Source organism: Anas platyrhynchos, chromosome 6 (assembly GCF_047663525.1).
Source record: "Anas platyrhynchos isolate ZD024472 breed Pekin duck chromosome 6, IASCAAS_PekinDuck_T2T, whole genome shotgun sequence".
Lineage (NCBI taxonomy): Eukaryota > Metazoa > Chordata > Aves > Anseriformes > Anatidae > Anas > Anas platyrhynchos.
In genome coordinates, this window is record NC_092592.1 from 27836569 (window position 1) to 27854429 (window position 17861).

Here is a 17861-nt window from a genome sequence, read left to right on the forward strand (position 1 = left end):
TCCTGGGAAACACGGGGGGCAAAGGAGACACGGAGCCACGCTGCCTGTTGCACGATGGCACTTGGGCTAACACAGCGTCACAGAAGGCATCCAGGTGTCTGCATCCTGATACAAAACCTGGTGTTTGTAACTCCATCAGTGGAGCTGAAATACAACAAGAGGCGTTTTTCCCCCAGCCCCATGGCAGCAGGGCTGGAAGGCAGGCAGCTGGGAGCGCTGCATGGTGAGCGAGGAGTCCTCTTTGTTCCTCGGGGGGGTTGGCAGGGAACATCCCATTTCTGGCCCCTTCCTCGGGCTTGCACCCCAGGGGACTTAAAAGATCAAATAAGTTTACGTACACTTGCGTAAACTGATGGGATTCCTTGGAGAGGATCGTTAATTTTCCAGAGTTAACACAAAGTTTTTATTTACAATGTGCTGATCAATTTTTAAAAAGATCTGCATCGCTCTTGTGTTTTCTGAACCTCAAACCTCAGAGGTCAAGGAGTCCTTACAGTGCTGATAATCTGTTTCTCTCCACGCTATTTTATTTTATTTTTTAAAGAACCTTTTGCCTAGGCCCCTTGTTTGTAAAAGCCCAATTTGAATCCCTGTGGCGGGGCCATTGTTTAATTGTACTCCAGGGATTTAATTCTTCCTCGGGCATCTTGTCCGTGCTGCGAGTCTGCTCCTGGGACAGTTCTCATTTCCCCAATGGGAGATACAGGACAGCAAATCTGCTTAAGAAAACCATGAGGAAAAAGCTTTAAAAAAAAAAATGCATCATGGCTCGGATTCTCCTCTTTCCTCCCATGTTCTTAAAAGGTTCAGCTTGAGCTAAAAACGAAGTTAGGAGCTGACGCTGCCAGCAGGCCCCACCGCTTACATCACCGTTGTTTTCCTCCTTCACCAGTCCGTTTGTGTAGTCCTTTGTAGGTTGGGAAAGGAAGCAGACAGACTGAATTTAGCATTAATTTGATTATCCTTAGATTATCTTAATTTCATGTGTCTGGCAAATGAGTCAGAATAAAGTCTTTTTCTTTATAGCCTGTTTTTTTTGTTGTTTTTTTTTTTTTTTTAAATTTCCGTCTGGATGATGAGTTGCCATAACAGTATTGCTTTGAGATCTTTAGATAACCTTCGTATTTAGTTTTTACGTTGGTTTATTATAGCTGCATCCTTGCATGCGTGGTCATAGACGTTAGTAAGCTGATTAGAAATGTATTAAGTGGCTCTGGTGAGAAGTAGAGCTAATAGATTTCAGTGTTGGGCTCTGCGTCTGCCCCTCGTTTCTCTTAATTAATTCTGGCTGTTCAGTCTGCAAAATGGTACTGAAACACAGCACCAAAGCTTACTCGTGACAGATTGCCAGACTACCTTTTTTTTTTTTTTTTATAAAACAAAGCCAGACTGAATATTAAAAATGTGTTGGGGAAAATGCACTTCTACAATAAATTCTGCAGACTGCGCATGTGGTAATAACGGCGCAATAAATTACACGATTCCTGCAACCATCGGACAGGCTGCCTTCAATTTAAGCGTCTGGCTGCATCGCTGTCGTGCTGCTCAGGAGCTCGCAGGGGGCCTCTTAAACATTCCTGCACCCGTAAGTCTGGGGCTCGAAATCCTTCCCTGCCTCGCCATCGGATGCAGAATTCCTCCAAGTTCTGCTGGCTCACTCCTGTTTCTCCCTGCTTCCATTTTAGCCCAGATCTGGCGGTTGGACCCAGCCTCCGAGCTCCTGCCCCTCGCAGCAGCAAGTTTTCCAGCCGCCGAGCGCCGCAGATAACATAGGGCTGGCTCGCCAAAGGGATGCGGTCATCGCCTTCGCCTGCCAGCATCCCCGCTGCCATGCGCTGTCCTGAATTTCAGATGGGTTTTTTCAGCCCAAGCTCGCAGGGTAGGGATCCAGGTAGCCCCTGCTGTCACAGGGGGGCACGCAGGGTGGTTTCTTGCAGCAGCATCGCATTCATCTTGGAATAAAGTGACCATGTAATGATGGGCTGGCTTTCTGCAGAGACAGGAGGAACACAGAAACTTGCTTTTGAAGGGTATGAGCGCAGCAGAGCAGCCGTTTTCCCCAAAGTGAGCATGTTTAGTAGTTAAAGTACTTGGGGCTTCTCCCCCTCTGCTCGGTGTCAGCTCAGAACCACCACGGATTTATCAAACTCATTGGTTTAGAGGGAGAAACGTAACGCCTCTGAAGGTTTTAGCTGGCGTGAAGGAAGAGGTGTCTCAGAAGTGACACAGAAGAAAGGTCAGGTTACAAACTGATTTCCCTAAATTGAAAATCTATCTAAAGAAGTGTTGGAATGGCCATGTCAGAAGGGTAAATTTTCTGGCCTTTGCTGGAATCAGGCTGCTGTGATCTTAGCTGCCCAGAGCAGGACTTAGATTGGAGACTGTGCCAGGCCATGCATGGGCAGGAGGGATGCTTCGAGTTGTCTCCTTGCTGGTGGAACAGCATCAGCGCTGTCTTTTCCCCCATACTGTCCCCTGTACACATGCAAGAGAAGATATTTGATTCGCAGGTGCTCAGACAGGGATTTACCTGCTCCTGGGGAAACCTTCCTGGGGCCAGCCTTTGGATGGAGCTCTCAGCTCCCACCGCTTGTCTCCGTTTGTTGTCCTCTTCTCCTTGCTCCCCATGGTTATTCGGGGGAGTTAGGGCTCCTAGCAGGATTATTCCGTAGATGTAAAAACGACAGGTTTAAAAAAGAAATGGAAAATGCAGCGGGAAACGGGTTGTGTCTCTCTCTAGAGCTCGCTAACACCTCTCGAGCATGGATTGCATGCGCCACACTGTTTATAAAACATCTTGAGGCCAAGAATATGACTTGAATTTATTTCTCTAGGCATTAGCTATATTTAGTCAAATTAAAGGGGAGGGGAATGCGCTCCAAGAAAATACATGAGCAACGTTACACAAAGAAAATTTACTAGTCCACGGTGGAACGGTTGCCTCTGAGTTATTTCCCCAGCTCTCGTTATTGAGCAGTTGGATAGTAAAGTTAGGAGAGATTGCACAGCTGAATTATGACCGTTGCTGCACGAAGGAGCCTCACCTGCTTTATGCGGGCTGTAAAAGAAAATGGATAATGACATTTTAAAGACTTCAAAATACGGGAGGCTTAACAGAGAAGTCTGGTGTAGCTGTGTTATGGATGCTGCTTTTGCATAATGGAGCGATGCAAGAGCCGGTCTATGGAAAATTTAGAGACTTCTCAGTGCTGTGGAGCTAGAGGGAGCTTCAGATTTGCTGTTATAAATTATGAAATGAAATAATAAGTTTGCAATGAAATGCTGTAACGATTTCCTTGTTCAGTTCTTATGAAATCGATACCTCCCTATGAAGCATTTCAGTTCTGTGGAATCAGCGTTCCCTAACAGCGCAGAACAGTTCAGGAGGTTTTGTTAAAACGCACGCTTGCAGGAAAAAAAAACAAAGTCTGGGCTTCATGAGAACAGATCGTGCTGCTGTGTTGGTGTAAGTCCTGGAAATTCAACGTGGCAGAAGCAAATGCCACCGTAGTCCTGGCACTTGTTGCCCACAGGCTGATCGTTGCCCTTGTTGAATGGCAGAGGAGATGCTTTCCCATGGTTTTTCACAGCTCTCACTGAAAGCTCTCTTACCCCTTCCTGGATTCTGGGCCCAAATGCGTTTTGTCTCATTAATACAGCACAAAGCCTCGTGCCCTATCTGTTGTGCTCGCTCTTTTTAGAGAAAAACTTGAATCCCTCCTCGGAACTGATAAGAAACTGCCTCAGCACAGTCATCTGCACAGCGTTTCAGCAGATCAAAAGGGCTGTCGGAGCAGGGCTTGGTGGGAGTGGAAAAAGTTGGGTCAGTGGATGCTGGGAGCGGGCTTGGGTAAAGCCGAGCCTGTTCCCAAATCTCCCAGGGCATGGGAGAGCAGCAGGGGTGTGATGGGATCACTGCAGAGGCAGTTTTACTGTTGTGGCTGTAAACCTGCAGGCTTCCTAAACCAAGACAATTTGCAAAGGAGCATTCTGCGTTTATTAGGAAAGAGAGGCAGGTTTTGTCCTAGCACTGGGACATCTTTTGTTTTTACATGAAACATTTATTTCATGTGTGCATTAATGCCTGTTTTCACATCTGTATTTTCAGTATTTCAGCTAGAAGTCGTTTCCAGTTGTGACTGGAGGTTTCTCATTCAATAAATGCAGTAGACTTCAAAACACGTGCAGAAAGTATGGCTGTAAACCCATATTGGTGTCACTGTAGGTCCTGGTCACGTCCTGGTTCACAGCAGTGCCAGAAACGAGCTGGGAAGTGGCAGGCTGCTTCTCTGGTTAGTCCACATGGTACAGGAAAAATGGGGATGCTTTTTGGGGAACCACCACACCTGCATCAAGTGAGTTGCTCCTCATAAGGTGTTTGTGCTTCTGCTGTACCTGAGATGAGCCCACACCTCCTGTGCCAACTCATCTCTTGTTGTTATGGAAATAAATATCTGTGTGCAGGAAAAATTAGCACATTGTATGTGTGCGGATGAAGAGAAGTTCGCGTTGCTGACAGCACTGCAAATAATAGGAAGGGACAAAAACTGCAGGAGGTTTTTCCTGTCCATCTGTGCTGTGATGTCTGCGAGGATCTATCTGGCTGATCCATGCTCCAATTCAACATTCACGAAAACCACAGCTGAGATGTAAATCCAAATTTACAAAAACTTCAGCATCTTTTGGTTAAAACATTGGTTGGAGCTTAAAGATTTCGATGGTCTCATTTTACAAATGGGGTGCAAGAGGTGGGAAGGGAGGGTGCACGTCCCCGTTTCCAGCAGGAGGTGAGTGCAAGTGGTTAGCTCCTGCTTTGTTCCTGTAGCTCCTCGCTTTCTGTGCCTCCAGGTCCTGCAGTTCAGGCTCTCCTCCGTCCTCCAGTGGTCTCTGTACAGGAGCTGGTCTTACATTCTTCATGGCTTACAATACAGCAAGCACAGAGCTGAGTTTCGGGCTGTAATTCTGAACTTTTTGCACTCTTACAACTTTTAATTGGGCTTCGGGTTATTGGCAGAATGTGGTTTTGTGTTTTTTTTTTGATTGAATTGAGTAGTCAGTGTGAATTTTTTGCTGTTCGGCCGCATGTGAGAGAGAGAGGGAGATTTTCTAAGTGTTCAGTGTTCGCATGGACATAAACAGGTGGATTTCCAGCAGAGACATTTGCATTTGAAAACCTGCTCTAAACGGGCTGGGATTTCCCAGGAGAAGCAGCAGCAGCAGTGAAACGCAGCGATCGATCAGCATAGAATTGTGTGAGCATTTGATGGGCAAAATGTTGTGGTATAGAGACAGGGCCCAAGAATACGTTCTTTGTGGTTTTGTTTCATTCCTGAAAACTGTGACTGAGAGGCTTTTATCATTTAAAAAATAAAATTACTCAGCCACGTTTTGCCTAACCTGGAAAACATCAGCGAGATCCTTTGCAACTGCGCCGGTTTTGTCTGTTTGTTTAATCCCATTTTGATATAAGAAAAACTTTGCAATCATATTTCTCATTTCTGTCTGCTTACACGTCCCAACTTTAAACGTGAAGTAATGCTCCGAGCCACTCCTTTCAGCCGCAGAGCTGAAAGCGTGTAATTTATCGTACAGAAAGATAAACTCCTTTCTTTCTTTCAAGCGGCTCGCGTTTGCTGTTTTCTTCCTTTCTTAGCTAAGCAAAGCACTCCCTTACTTATCTCAACACTTCTGTCCCGTGCCTCGTTTTTCAGGCCGAGTTCCTCGTGGTGTTTTATTTTATTTTTAAAGTTTATGTTAACTCTTAATCTGTTGAGCTGTCCCAGAAATCCGTCTGCAAAGCCAGGGAGCACGAAAAGCCCAAATAAACGCCAATGGGGACACCTGGTGGAGGAGCTGGGAGTTGCCTGCGACACCCTGAATTAACCCCCTGGCCGTGGAAGCGTGAGTTTGCTCCCTGCTGGGGTGTTTTGGGGCACAGCAGCTGCAAGGTGCCTCTCCTCTGCTCACCTGCAGCATCCTGCACCGCTGCAAGGCAGGGGAGGATCTGCAGCAGGCAGCACTCCTGAACTGGACCTGCTCCACACCACGGGAGGTACTGCAGTGTCTTCAGACAGCAATGCGAGCAATTGCTGATGTTTTCCAGCCCACAGCAGAAGTCCTGGTTGTCCTTCAGAGGGAAAAGCCTTGCCTTTACCCCTGGCACAGCTGGGAGGTAAGAGCTCATTTATGAAGCCTGGCTTCATAAATGAGCTCATGTAAGGAGGAAGCATGGGCTTGCAGGTGGTTTTAGAAACATGCAGGCGATACTCGGATCATCCCTGGGGTGCTACACCTGTGTGAGAGGGCATAATATGGCTTCCAAGCTGCTGATTTCTCTGCACAGTGAAAAAACTATCCAGGGGGACGCTGCAAGACCCCCGTTCGAGGCAGTCGGCTGGGCCGCTTGCACATGCCCTTCTCCAACTGTGTGCAGCTGCACCGTGCTTTAACTGCAGGGAAAATGGTCGTGGCTGGTGGTTTTACTCCGAGTTCCTCCAGAGAGCAGGCATTAGCCTCTCCTCGTCTGAGGCAGCAACATACACAGGGGTTCCCGTGTGCCTTCGCTTTGCGCCAGCTGTAGGACATGGGATTATCTGGCTTTTATATTTCTGAGGAGGAGAGGAGGAAGAGAAAGGAATTCTTACAGTTGTGAAGAGGGGAAAATAATTTCTGGCCCTTTGTTTTGATGCAGACTCTTCTGACATGGAGTGAAATTTACAGCCTACTGGTTTTCTCATTGTTTGGGAAAGAAGGAACATATTAATTATAATGCTGCACCAGAGCTGCCAGACAATTAGAAGAGAAAGTGTCTTTGACTTGGACTGTCACAAGTCGGGCAGCAGACTGTGCTTTATTAGGTGTAGCAGGGCATTATTTGTGTCTAATTCACATTTCAGAATCTGTTCTCTGGCAAATCGGCATTGCAAACCAAGAATCGCATCCTGTATGGCCCTTGGACTGTCTGTACCCGCTCACAAAATGAGACAAACAATAAATTAGATAGAGACTAATTTTATTTGGTGTCATTTAATATATAAACTTAATTTATAACCTCTTTTTTTTCTTTTTTTTTTTTTTTGGCCATAGGATTAACTCAGAATTGGGCCATTTTAAAACCAGTGCTTGGAGCCAGGTGGCTCATGGAGATCCCTTTCCTGGTTCAGGTGCTTCAGCTGACTTGGGGATGCAGCAGAACCTGCTGGAGGCAGTCACTGAACAGCAGCCAGGGACTGTCCTGCTCCTCAGGAGGAATATTCCAGCAGAATTTAGGGACTAAGCATTTGTTGTTTCTCTTCCTCACAGAAAACACCTTCTGCAGCGGTGACCATGTGTCGTGGCACAGCCCTTTGGACAACAGTGAATCCAGAATCCAGCACATGTTACTGACAGAAGACCCTCAGATGCAGCCAGTGCAGACTCCTTTTGGGGTCGTTACTTTCCTGCAGGTATGACACCCAGCAGTGGTGGCTCCATCACTTCCTGGGCGTGGAATGCAGCTAACACTGCATTTTATTTAGCTTTGATAAGTCAGATGCTTATTCACTTGTCTTCCACCTTGCTTCCGTGTTTGATTACTATGAATCTCACCTTTGAGGTGTTACCCTGGAGGTGTTCAGTAAGGATTTTACTGGGATTGAGTAATGGCACACTCAGTTCTCAGGATAGAGGCCTATCTTATGAAGAAAAGGTTTACACCCTGAAACACACCTGGAGTTGAGTATTACCTTACTGCTCTGAAATTTCAAACACAAATGGGGGGAAAAAAGCTGAGAGAAACATTTTAAAATAATAATAATAATAGTAATACAGGGCTAAATTCACATTAATGTTACGGCAGTATCAGTGTTTGATCCATTGGTTTCAGTTCTAGAAGAGATGTTTTTAGTAGGACTGGCAAATTATTGTAGTTATTTAATGGCCAAACTGTAGCCTGCCACACAGAAATAAGGATTCTTTAGAGGCTACGTGGGTTTGCCTGTACTGATCTGTTTAAGAAAGGTTCAGGTTTGCTTTGCAAATGAAACTACCCTTGTGTATTAACACTACTGCTCAGTGAGGGGAGCTTCCTTGGCCAAACAGGTTTGCTGGCTGTCCCAGGTTCCATTTTCTCAGTGGTGTCCAAGCTTCTCTTGGACAAGGGCTGCTTTGAACTTTTAAAATATTACATGTGGACTTACTAACGTTAGCAAAAGAGTTGACATAGCAGAGTTGACGCCAACTGCTGATTTTTCCCTGCTCTCTGAAGAAGCTTCAGCCATGTGGGAGAATGCAAGTGTCTGTATTTTACAGTTTAAGCTTCTGTTTGTTTCCATTAGTGCTCAGCTGTAGTTGCAGCGCATAAAGGGAAGCTCCATTATCACAGACCTGCACAAGGCAACTGCTGAGCAAGGGCAAAGGCTTTCCTGAACCTTCCAATTTGCCCAAAAGTCTGTGTTGTATCAACAAGAAAGAGACGGGTGTGGGGTTAATCAGTACAAGGTGAATTGTAGGGTCTGGAAGCAGAAGTAGAGGCTCAAGGGAAGCAGGGTGATTCCTGGCTGACTCCCCAGTTAGTGTTGCATTAGTCTGCATCCCTTCTCTAGTGCCCAGCTGGTCAGGATCAAAGGACAGTCAGCTTGTTGCATCCTGAGGCTGTTGGCCTCCAATCTTTTGCAGCACGTTGGGTTGACTTGTTTTTCCCCTTTGTTTGTTTGATGCTCGTTGTTATGGATTCGGTTTGACCCACGAGCATAAATGATTGCAAAAAGGCAAGAATGAACACAAAATAATTTCCTGTTTAGAGTCTTGCTGTTTGCATGTAATTAGTGAGTAAAGGCGCAGGGAGGGGTGTGCTGAAGTGAGGGTGATTCAGGCTGCTCACGGAGGAAGCCTGGGAGGTGGGTGGGGGTGAAGTGAGTTCCCAAGGGCTGGGTCCTGAGAAAGTGAGCTCTGCGAGGGGCAGAGGAGGTAGGGTGCAGAAGTGGGTACGTGCTGACAGGTTTCCACGCAGATCTTGGTCAGTGCAGATACTTGCTTGTGGTGAAGGCACATCGTGTACTCTTGCTTACTGCTCTACAGGACTTAAGTTTTCAATTTTCCTGTTCTCTGATAAAGCACCACTTGAACAGATTCTGACCAAGAATCCAATGTCATTGGGAAAGAAGTCTTGAGAGACAAAGCAGAAGTCCGTGGCTAAAATCTTTTCTCATCCCAGGGGGTGAATCATTGTGTTCCAAAGCACAAGCCAGTGCTTGATGGATCAAAGAAAAAACAAAAACAACTGCCATTCTCTATCAGCTGAAGAATATTTCACCCCTTCATCTGAAGCGTCTGATCTCAGCTGCTGTGAGAAGGATGTCTGGTATTGTTCAGTGTGGTAGATCTCATCCTGAAGAGCAAACACATCCTGCCTTATGCAGGAAGGCAGAAGTCTGCAGTTGCCTGCAGTGAGGAGTGGATTATGCCTTATGTTAGCAGCTCTACTTTCTCGTGGTAGGTGAGATTTAACCAGTCAGCAAACAAAGTCGGTCAAGGATCCATGAGCACCAAAGCGTTCCTTGGTGGCAGTGAGTTTCCTGCCTGATAGAAATTGATGGTTTGTTATTACTTGTGCTCCTAGCAATTGGCCAACAGCACGGTGTTCTGTGTGTACTCAGACCCTAACCTGTCCTGGCTTGGTTTCTCTTGTGTGGACTCGATTGAAGTGTGACAACAGACCAGTAAGCCCTGATGTTTCACCAGGCCTTCCTCTTATTTATTTCACACACTCCATGCAACATTAAATCATACATGCCAGGGCACTTCACATGATATTGGGAGGGCAGAAGGAACTGCAGAATCTCTTTGTTGTCTCAGGCTCCTCTTGTCCTCGCTTGTCTCGTTAGTTCAAAGGAATGGTGCTTCTCTGTATCACTACAGTTTGATCCAGCACCATGTGGCACGTGTTCTTCACAGTTTTCACATCTCTGTTTTTATTTCTTCCAGATTGTTGGGGTTTGCACTGAGGAACTGCACGCAGCTCAACAATGGAACGGGCAAGGGATCCTGGAGCTGCTTCGGACTGTGCCAGTGTAAGTGTTCCTGTAGCCCCATACAGAGGGCCGTACTGACAGAGAACAATTCAGTTTCTTTTTATCAACAATCTTTATTTAACTGGTTGACGGAACTTATTTAGTCCTATGCTGTAGCTAAAGATGGGAATTCATTGCAAATCTGCTCGCACACAGATGCTCAGATGGCAGATTAATGCATGTGGAAGTCCACGTGTTCAGGGTGGGACACAATGAGCTTTTACAAGCTAAATTTCCTGTCTTTTGCACCTGCAGCATTTTCCCATTGGTTCTTCCTGAAGGAGCCAAAATAACTGTTACTGCTGACCTCTCTGAGTAGTTCGAAAGAAAGGGAAGTGAGGGTCTGACTTAGAGTGCCGAGCAAAAGCTTGGGTACTGTCTGAAAGTGAGAAAATCACTCTGTCCTGAAGGGCCAATTTGCAGTAGAAAGAGTGTTCACAGGAGTGAAGTTCATCCTGTTATTTCTCCCTTGACAAAACAAAGATATTGTTGGGTCAAGGAGGAGACAGATTTTAAATATTACGTAATCTGTTGATGCTTTATTTGCTGCCAGGCTGCAACCAAACTTTTTTGACTTGCAGGCATTTGCTTTAAATGTTTTTCTCTTACATTTTCCGATTATTGCAGTGTGGTAGTAGCTCAAAACATTTTAAACAAAGTGGTTTTGAGTATGTGCTCCAGGGCACAATAGTGCAGTCTATAATGCCACAGTGGGCTTTAATTGATTGATTATTTGGAAGAGTCCAGCCTTTGCTGCTGAATTTCTTAAACTTGAACTTTTCCCATTTAGGCACAAGTGCAAATAATTCATGTGATTGCCCTGGAGAAGAGGGAATTTGTCCATCTGCAAGCTTTTGTTTCTGGGACCCCAAGACAATAAATGCTGTCTGCAGCTCCCTTGACTCCTCTAAACCAATGCAGATGTAGCACCCCTCTCCCCAGTCTGTTTTCATGTTGGTTTTTGGCTTTTGTGCTGTGGCACAAGCACCTTTCCAAGGATAAAATGAAATCCAGAAATGCGTCTGATTCAAAGGCAAAGCTGCAAACTGCTGAGCTGCTGATACGGAGCTAGGGTAAAAGGCTCTTGCGTCCCAGTGAGGAACAGAAGCAGGTGGCACTTCTGCAGTTACAAATTAACAGCTTCCAAAGTGATGTGAAAAAAGAGTAGCTACCGATGCATCCGAAAACCTATAAAATATTAACCTTTATTGGTCTGGCTGCAAGTGCTTTAGGAGTCTAACACAGACAGGGCCAGAGGAGGGGGCTTTTGACTGCAATAACAAAGTATCTCATAAAAAAAAAAAAAAAAAAAAAAAAAAGAAAAACAACTCTGGTGATTTCACAAGACTTCAGTTTTTATTTCAATTGAAAAGCTTGTTTTGAGGCTGATTTCTACAGCCTTGGGTGCACTGTGACCCAAAGTAAAGTCCCCAAGTAGTTCATCTTCACAGTAATCTTTCTATCGCCTCTGTTGGGGTACATCTTGACCCTTCCAGCTTTCATTGCTAGCGAAAACAAGGATTTTGCTGAACCATCTGAGTACTCAGCCATTAAGTACCATCTGGGCAGAATGTCTATTGTGAGGATATTCATCAGAGCAATGAGCTTTTTATGGTGCTGAACATGACTGCTGATCTCAGCAAAAAGGGAAGTCCCATTGGGACCCAGCTGCATCTTCAGATGCTTAGGAGAGGTGTAAATCTTGACCCATGCCTTGCTGATCTCTCATGTACCTATATCTCATATACCAGGTTATGTTGGACTTCTCAGTCCCAATTCAGTTACCTATAAAACTCACTTCAGTCTTGTACGAGGAAGTGGGTCCACACATGGGATAGCCTGCATCAATCTAGACTGCCCTGTAGGACTTTGTGGTGCCAGACACCAGGCAAGTAACAGGTCACGGAGGGCTTTCATTACTAGCTAAAGCCTTGTTTGGTTCATTGCCTTTCTTTCTTTGTAGAGCTGGAGGACCCTGGCTGATAACAGATATGCGAAGAGGAGAAACGATATTTGAAATCGACCCACATCTGCAAGTATGTCTTTAGTTAATAAAACATCACATCTTTTGTGGTAGCCAGGGAGAATGGCTTTAATGGCATAAACCAGTTTTATTATTTTCTGTAAAGGTGCTGAGATCTTCTCAATTTTTGCAGTAATCTCAGAACAGTCTTAGAGACTGTTTGCTGGCTCAGAAGTGGTTCAAGAGTGCTCATATTCTGCCCCCAGTGGATGGTGGCTTTAGGAGGAAATGAAGAGAAGCTAGGCCAAGAAAACACGATCAATGAGACCAATTAGTAAGATTTGTAGCATGTTTAAGAAAGGAGGAAAACAGACGATGAAGAGTATAGAACAGTATCCACTTTAGAGATGGTAGAGCAGGAGCTTCCTCATTTGTTTTATATGGAAGCATAAGGAGAAATAAGACACAAAAATCAGAACAAGTAGTTTTTATTTCTTAGCAAATGAGACAGCGTAGCTCATTCCTGTAGGATGTCACTTGAAGCCAAGTAGTTAACACGATCTGGAAAGCTATGGCGAGCCAAAAGCCTCTCATGACGTTGTTAATAATACGTGCAGGAAGGTATGTTAAACGTTCTGCTTCAGAGCTGAAGTTGTGAATTTCCCAAGTTTAAAGATAAGATCAGGACTTCTATGGAGGGATTACCTCCATCCCGTGACCTACCACCGATTCGTGTGCTTGGGAAGCAGTTCTGTGCCCCTTCAGCAGAGTTGTGGGACTGGAGAGCAGGGGTCCAAGACAAATCCAGCGTGGTGCTGACCTCGTTTTGGTGACTCACGGAGTATTTCCCTTTAACAGAGGACTTATGGCGTAGCCTGGTAAGGCACGTGCATATGTGCACGTTTTGTACAAGCTCTTGCGTTCACTTATGGTCTGTGTGTCTGTATCTGATTACCCCCAGTTGCCTCACAGCATCTTTTAATTTGAAAGCTCAGGAAGGAAACCAAATTCTACTTTTACTGTTCTGAAGAGTTTGCTCATCCAAAATAACAACCCCAGCCTGAGAGAGAAAAAAAAATGCTCCGCCAACGTCCCACAGTGTGGGAGCGAATACAACTGCAAGTTTTTCAAGCGAGAGTTTTCAGGCTCTTCAGAATTTCGCCTGTGTGCCCTCTCCCCTCCTGGAGGGTGTTGTCTGCTCTCTGCAGCAGCGGTGATTCCTCACGATAACAGGGTTTTCTTCAATTTACTGTAAATGAGAAGTGGCTGGGCTTACTGGAATCTGAGTCAGCCAAGGCAAGTTAAGGCAAATAAAGAGTACTTCTGCCTCACCAGCGTGTCCTGCCACTGACGGCTGCTCCGTCTGTGGTCTTTCCGGACTTCCTCACATTAAAACATTCCTGTTTCTGTTCTCTCTTGCTCTTTCAACAATGAGTATGCGCAGGTGTGCGCTGCTCCTTCCTGCCACGCTCCTACAGACTGCGGGGAGACACGGAGCAAAATCTGCAGGGACAAGTCCTGAAAAGAGCCCAAAACCTGACCGTGGGCAGGGCTGGGCCAGCCCTCCTGCCCACAATTAGTGAGCGAAGGATGAAGTGTCATTCCCCTGGCATTTTTAGTGGTGTTACACGGCATGTGGGAGCTGAAAGGCACAGCCAACGGATAGGTGGAGGCGAGGGGGGAGAGAAAATGACTTCCCAGGGCGCGGGTAGAGCTCGTTGTGAGGCTGCTTTGTCTCTGGTGGGAATGGGTTGAGGCCTAAACCCAGCCCTGGCAGCAGCAGCTGTACTTTCTGTTCGAAGTCGCTGCGAATGGATCCCAACTAAGATGTCATCCCAGGATGTCAGCAATTAACGCTGTGGCAGCGCTGGCTGCTTTCTGTGCAGCCAGGCTTCCCTGTAGGCCGTTCAGATTTCCCTGGCAGCGCCGTCAAGCAGTCCCTGTTGGTCCCCAGCTCTGTGCTGATTCTCTGTCTTAGCAGCTATCTCAGAAGAGAATAAAGCTGATTTGAATTTCCTGAGTTGTGGTTGCTGCTCTGCGGGTCACGCTGCAGTGCTCTGGCTCGTTTAGAAAGGGATCAGTGGCTTAGAAGAGCCTCGGAGCATCCCTCCCACATGCTGAGAGGAAAATGGGACAGAAACATCCTTTCTTTGAGGAAGGGAAAAGCTGAACCTCCTTTGCCCTGGGCTCCTCCAACCTCCTGCTCAGGCTGCCCTGAAAGGGAGGAAGAAGAGCCCCTCAGCCCAGGCACATCTTCGCTGGCTGGGAATGGGGGAAAAAGCACTGCTTTTCCCCAAACCAAGAGCCTGCGTTGGTTATTTCATCTTATTTTCTCCCCCTTCGACATCGATGCTTACAAACACAGGCAGCCTGAGGCCAGCTCGTTCCCATCAGCTCCCCTTGATCTCCAAGGGATGCCAGCAGAGCAGCGCTTCTTCCCCCCGAGGAAGTGCTCTGCAGAGCAGCTGAGATGCAGGCGGGGGCTGCAGAACATCCCTCTCCCCCTCCCCGAGGCGTCCTGCTGTGCTGCGAGCGGGGCCTCTGGCTGCAGGGATGGAGCAGCACATCCCAGAGACGTCCAGCTGGAGTCCTCAGGGCCCTTCATCTCCCTGCTCAAGGGCAAGTCTAGTGGCCCTCCTTCACTTCCCAATCTCTGGAATAAAAAAAAACAACCAAGCTGACAAAATCCCCAGCTGATTTGGAGCCTCGCAGAGCGCCGGGGAGGGCTCCCCAAAGGGCCACGTGGTAAATCTCGCTCAGAGCATCACCAGCATATGTAGAATCAGATGCAGGGCTTGTTTTTTTTTTTTTCCACAACTTCTATTTCTGGGCTAAACAACTAATTCTGTGTTTAGCATGTAACAAAAGAAAATTCCAGCCGCTGTATTATTTCTCAGATTTTCCCATTCCTTTTTCATAGAAGCCAGTTTTCCCCTGACGCCAGAGGAAGAGCCCGGCAAGTAGCCTTCTTCCAGGGAGAGAGACGGAAGGAAGGCAGTCTCTTGAATACTTAAGCCAGGACTGCTGTGGTCTTACCCCCCTCTGCCTCCCTTCTTGGGCCAGAGAAGCCAGTTCAGGAAGGTGAAAAAGCTGCAAAAAAAAAAAAAAGTCAGTTGGCTCAGGGGAAGGGGTAGGAGCACATGGAGGAGGGTGGGACTGCAGCCGCTGCGAATTACATCAGCTTCAAATGCTGTGCAACCACACCCCGAGCGCTCGTGCTTATCTCTGATCTGCTCAAATCCCCTCTTGGATGGTCACAAGAGCAAGCAATGCTCTTTATAGGGTACAGTGGCTACAGCTGGGCAGGGGGAGGCGTGTTTGAGGTTTTAGCTTGGAAACTGCTTCTTGGGGAACATCTTGCAAAGCACCAAATGCTCCCACGGTCTCTTGACTCCAGTGGCAAGGTCAAACCCGTAATAATGAGCAGCAAGGTCTGCTCCTGTCGTGTGGGACACAACTCTGCTCTTCCCTCAAATCTGCAAAGTTTCTGTCCTGCAAGCAGTGGGACTTACCGTGTATTTTGAGGTGACCCAGCTGGATGTAGTGAGATGGGGATCACTGGTATGAGAAGTGACACCCCTACAGAACAGAGGAAAACGAGACGGATTTATTCGGTGCCAGGAGAGAGGTGCCAGTGTAAGAGCAGCCCTACCTCGGTGCAACCCAGCCCTAAGTCTGTTCAGCTCAACATTACCCCCTTGTGGGAAATGGGTGGAAATTCAGAGGAACGACAGTTCCCATCAGGTAGGTGTCTGCTGGAGGTTTTGGGTGCAGCTTAGGGGCCAGTCTTGCTGGCAGCAGATACAGCTGTCCTTGAAAAAATGCGTGGTGTCTGAGAACATCCAGCTGCTCGGTGGTGGTGTGTGACACCAAACGGTGCTTTACATGCTTGGAAAGTCCAACTTGCAAGGGAGGGAGCTTGTGTGTTTTGATTTTGACACTTGCATATGGACCAATGTCTCCTTGCACATCTGTCCTCAGCTGAACAGACCAGCACAGTACAAAGCAGTCATTGTATGGGCAGTTTGCAAACGGTGAGCTCTTGGGAACCATGGGTCTCCGTGTGAACTTTTTGTTGTGGGACTCTTTGGTAAGCTTGGAAAGGGGTCTTAGTTATTGGTGGGGTTGTTATCAGTGGCATGTAACAGGTAGACTGAGAAGTTTTGCTTCGTATAGGAGTATGTAACTCACCTTTGAGTAGGTGTTAACGTAGGAGCAACCTGGTATCCCCCAGAATTCTCATTTTCACCTCTGTCTTTTCACCTCTGTCACCTGATTTATGCCCTTGAGCACCCCAGAGGGAAGCAGGGAGGAAAGGCTCGGGGTGCAGCTCAGCCTGCCATGAAGGTTGTTCCAGCTCACATCAGCTGCAAGATTTGGCTCAGTGTCTGGCCATCCTTAGCTGATATATCAAAGCCCAGGGGCTGGAGAGCAGAGGCTGGCAGCAGAGGGGGAGATGTAGGAGCTGCTGACGGCAGCCGTGCTCGTGCTGCACGAAGCCAGGGTGGGTTTCAGCTCAGGGTCAAGTCACACCCAAAAAAGTCGTGGGGTTTTGGATCTTTTCAAGCAGGAGAGAGTCGACAAAGGGATTGAGACAGATGGCTCAAACCTGAGCGGAGTGAGTGCCAAATGTGCCTGGGACGATCTCAGCAGGCCCCCCGAGGATGATGAAGACAGCAGGAGCATTTGCATTGGGACCCAGCCGCGGCGGCTCTCCGGGAAAGGTAAGAGGACCTGGGCTGAGTTGCTGTCATGGCCTTTTGCTCTGTTTTCTGACTGGTTTGGGCAGCATTGTGGGGTTCATTTAAAAAAAAAAAAATCAGCACTCGTGCTGGAAGGCTCAGTATGTCTCAGGAACAAAACGTATTTTGGTGTGGCCTCTTTGAGGAAGACAGGAGGTAAGGAGATCTTTGCATTGTTTTCTTTAAATGCGTCTTTCAGGTTTTAGGCTATTTGTAATCTAAATCTGCAAAGTTAAGCTGAGAACTGGGTGAAACCGGGGCTGTTAGCACCTGCAGGGTGACACAACTGCATTTTCCCAGGCTGTGTTTCCTTTTTAACTTTGTCACTTCTTGGGTGGCACAACGGACTGACGCTGCATGTTGCTGTAGCTGAACTCAAGTGAATCTTGCAAATACAGAACTCTGGAAAGAAAAAAATAAATACGGTGGAGTTCCCCTTTGCAGTGAGATGCTGTGTCAGGGTACAGATGTTGTGGCCATTAAGCATGCCTGAAATTGCTATCTTTCAAACAGGCAAAGTAACATAAAATTTGAGGGTTTGAGATTTCTTGGACTTAGTGATGTTTTCCTTAAGAACAGTATCTTAAGTCCATGATAGCCATTTTTTAAAACCATGGTTTAAAACAACCAACCAACCCTGTATGGATATATGGATCTGTCTGGCTTCTGTGCATATATTTTGAATGGCATTGGATCTAAAAGGTCTAGACAGTATTCTTCCTCAGCCGTGCAAATGCAGAGCCTGGGACAGGCATAGATGATATTTGTATGTCGTATCCTTCAAAAGATTTTGAAAGCATTTGGATATTTTTTCCTGATTATCAAAAAAGATCGGGAAACTTCTAAGCGAGTTAAGAAAGCATCCTGTTAAAGTATTTGGCCAATCAACATCACAGGAAAACGAAAAAGCAAGAACGCTGCATCTGAGCTGCATAATTTGCATTTTATTTTCACACGTGAGCTTGAGGCTGAAGTTTACCCTGCATAAAATGACTTTCTTCTTGTGAATCTGATTGTAAATGAATCATCAGATTTACAAAGCCATTTGCAAAAGCTGCACGATCTCCTTGCCCTCGTTTGGTGAAGGAGCAAACTCCCTTTATGCCT

At 46.6% G+C, this 17861-nt stretch overlaps 1 protein-coding gene across 7 annotated transcripts in view; it reads left to right on the plus strand.

Annotated features, from left to right (window-relative positions):
* The window catches only part of SUFU (SUFU negative regulator of hedgehog signaling), an 83832-nt gene that overhangs the window by 32294 nt on the left and 33677 nt on the right, over positions 1-17861 (plus strand). For 5 of the 7 annotated variants that reach the window (XM_038180998.2, XM_072039742.1, XM_072039741.1 and 2 more), the window contains exons 4-7: positions 7303-7445; positions 9964-10049; positions 12013-12085; positions 16580-16736. In XM_038180998.2, coding sequence (XP_038036926.2) covers positions 7303-7445; positions 9964-10049; positions 12013-12085; positions 16580-16736 — 459 coding nt within the window. The remainder of the gene's footprint in view (positions 1-7302; positions 7446-9963; positions 10050-12012; positions 12086-16579; positions 16737-17861) is intronic. The other 2 variants (XM_072039740.1, XM_027460624.3) reach the window with 1 other exon arrangement.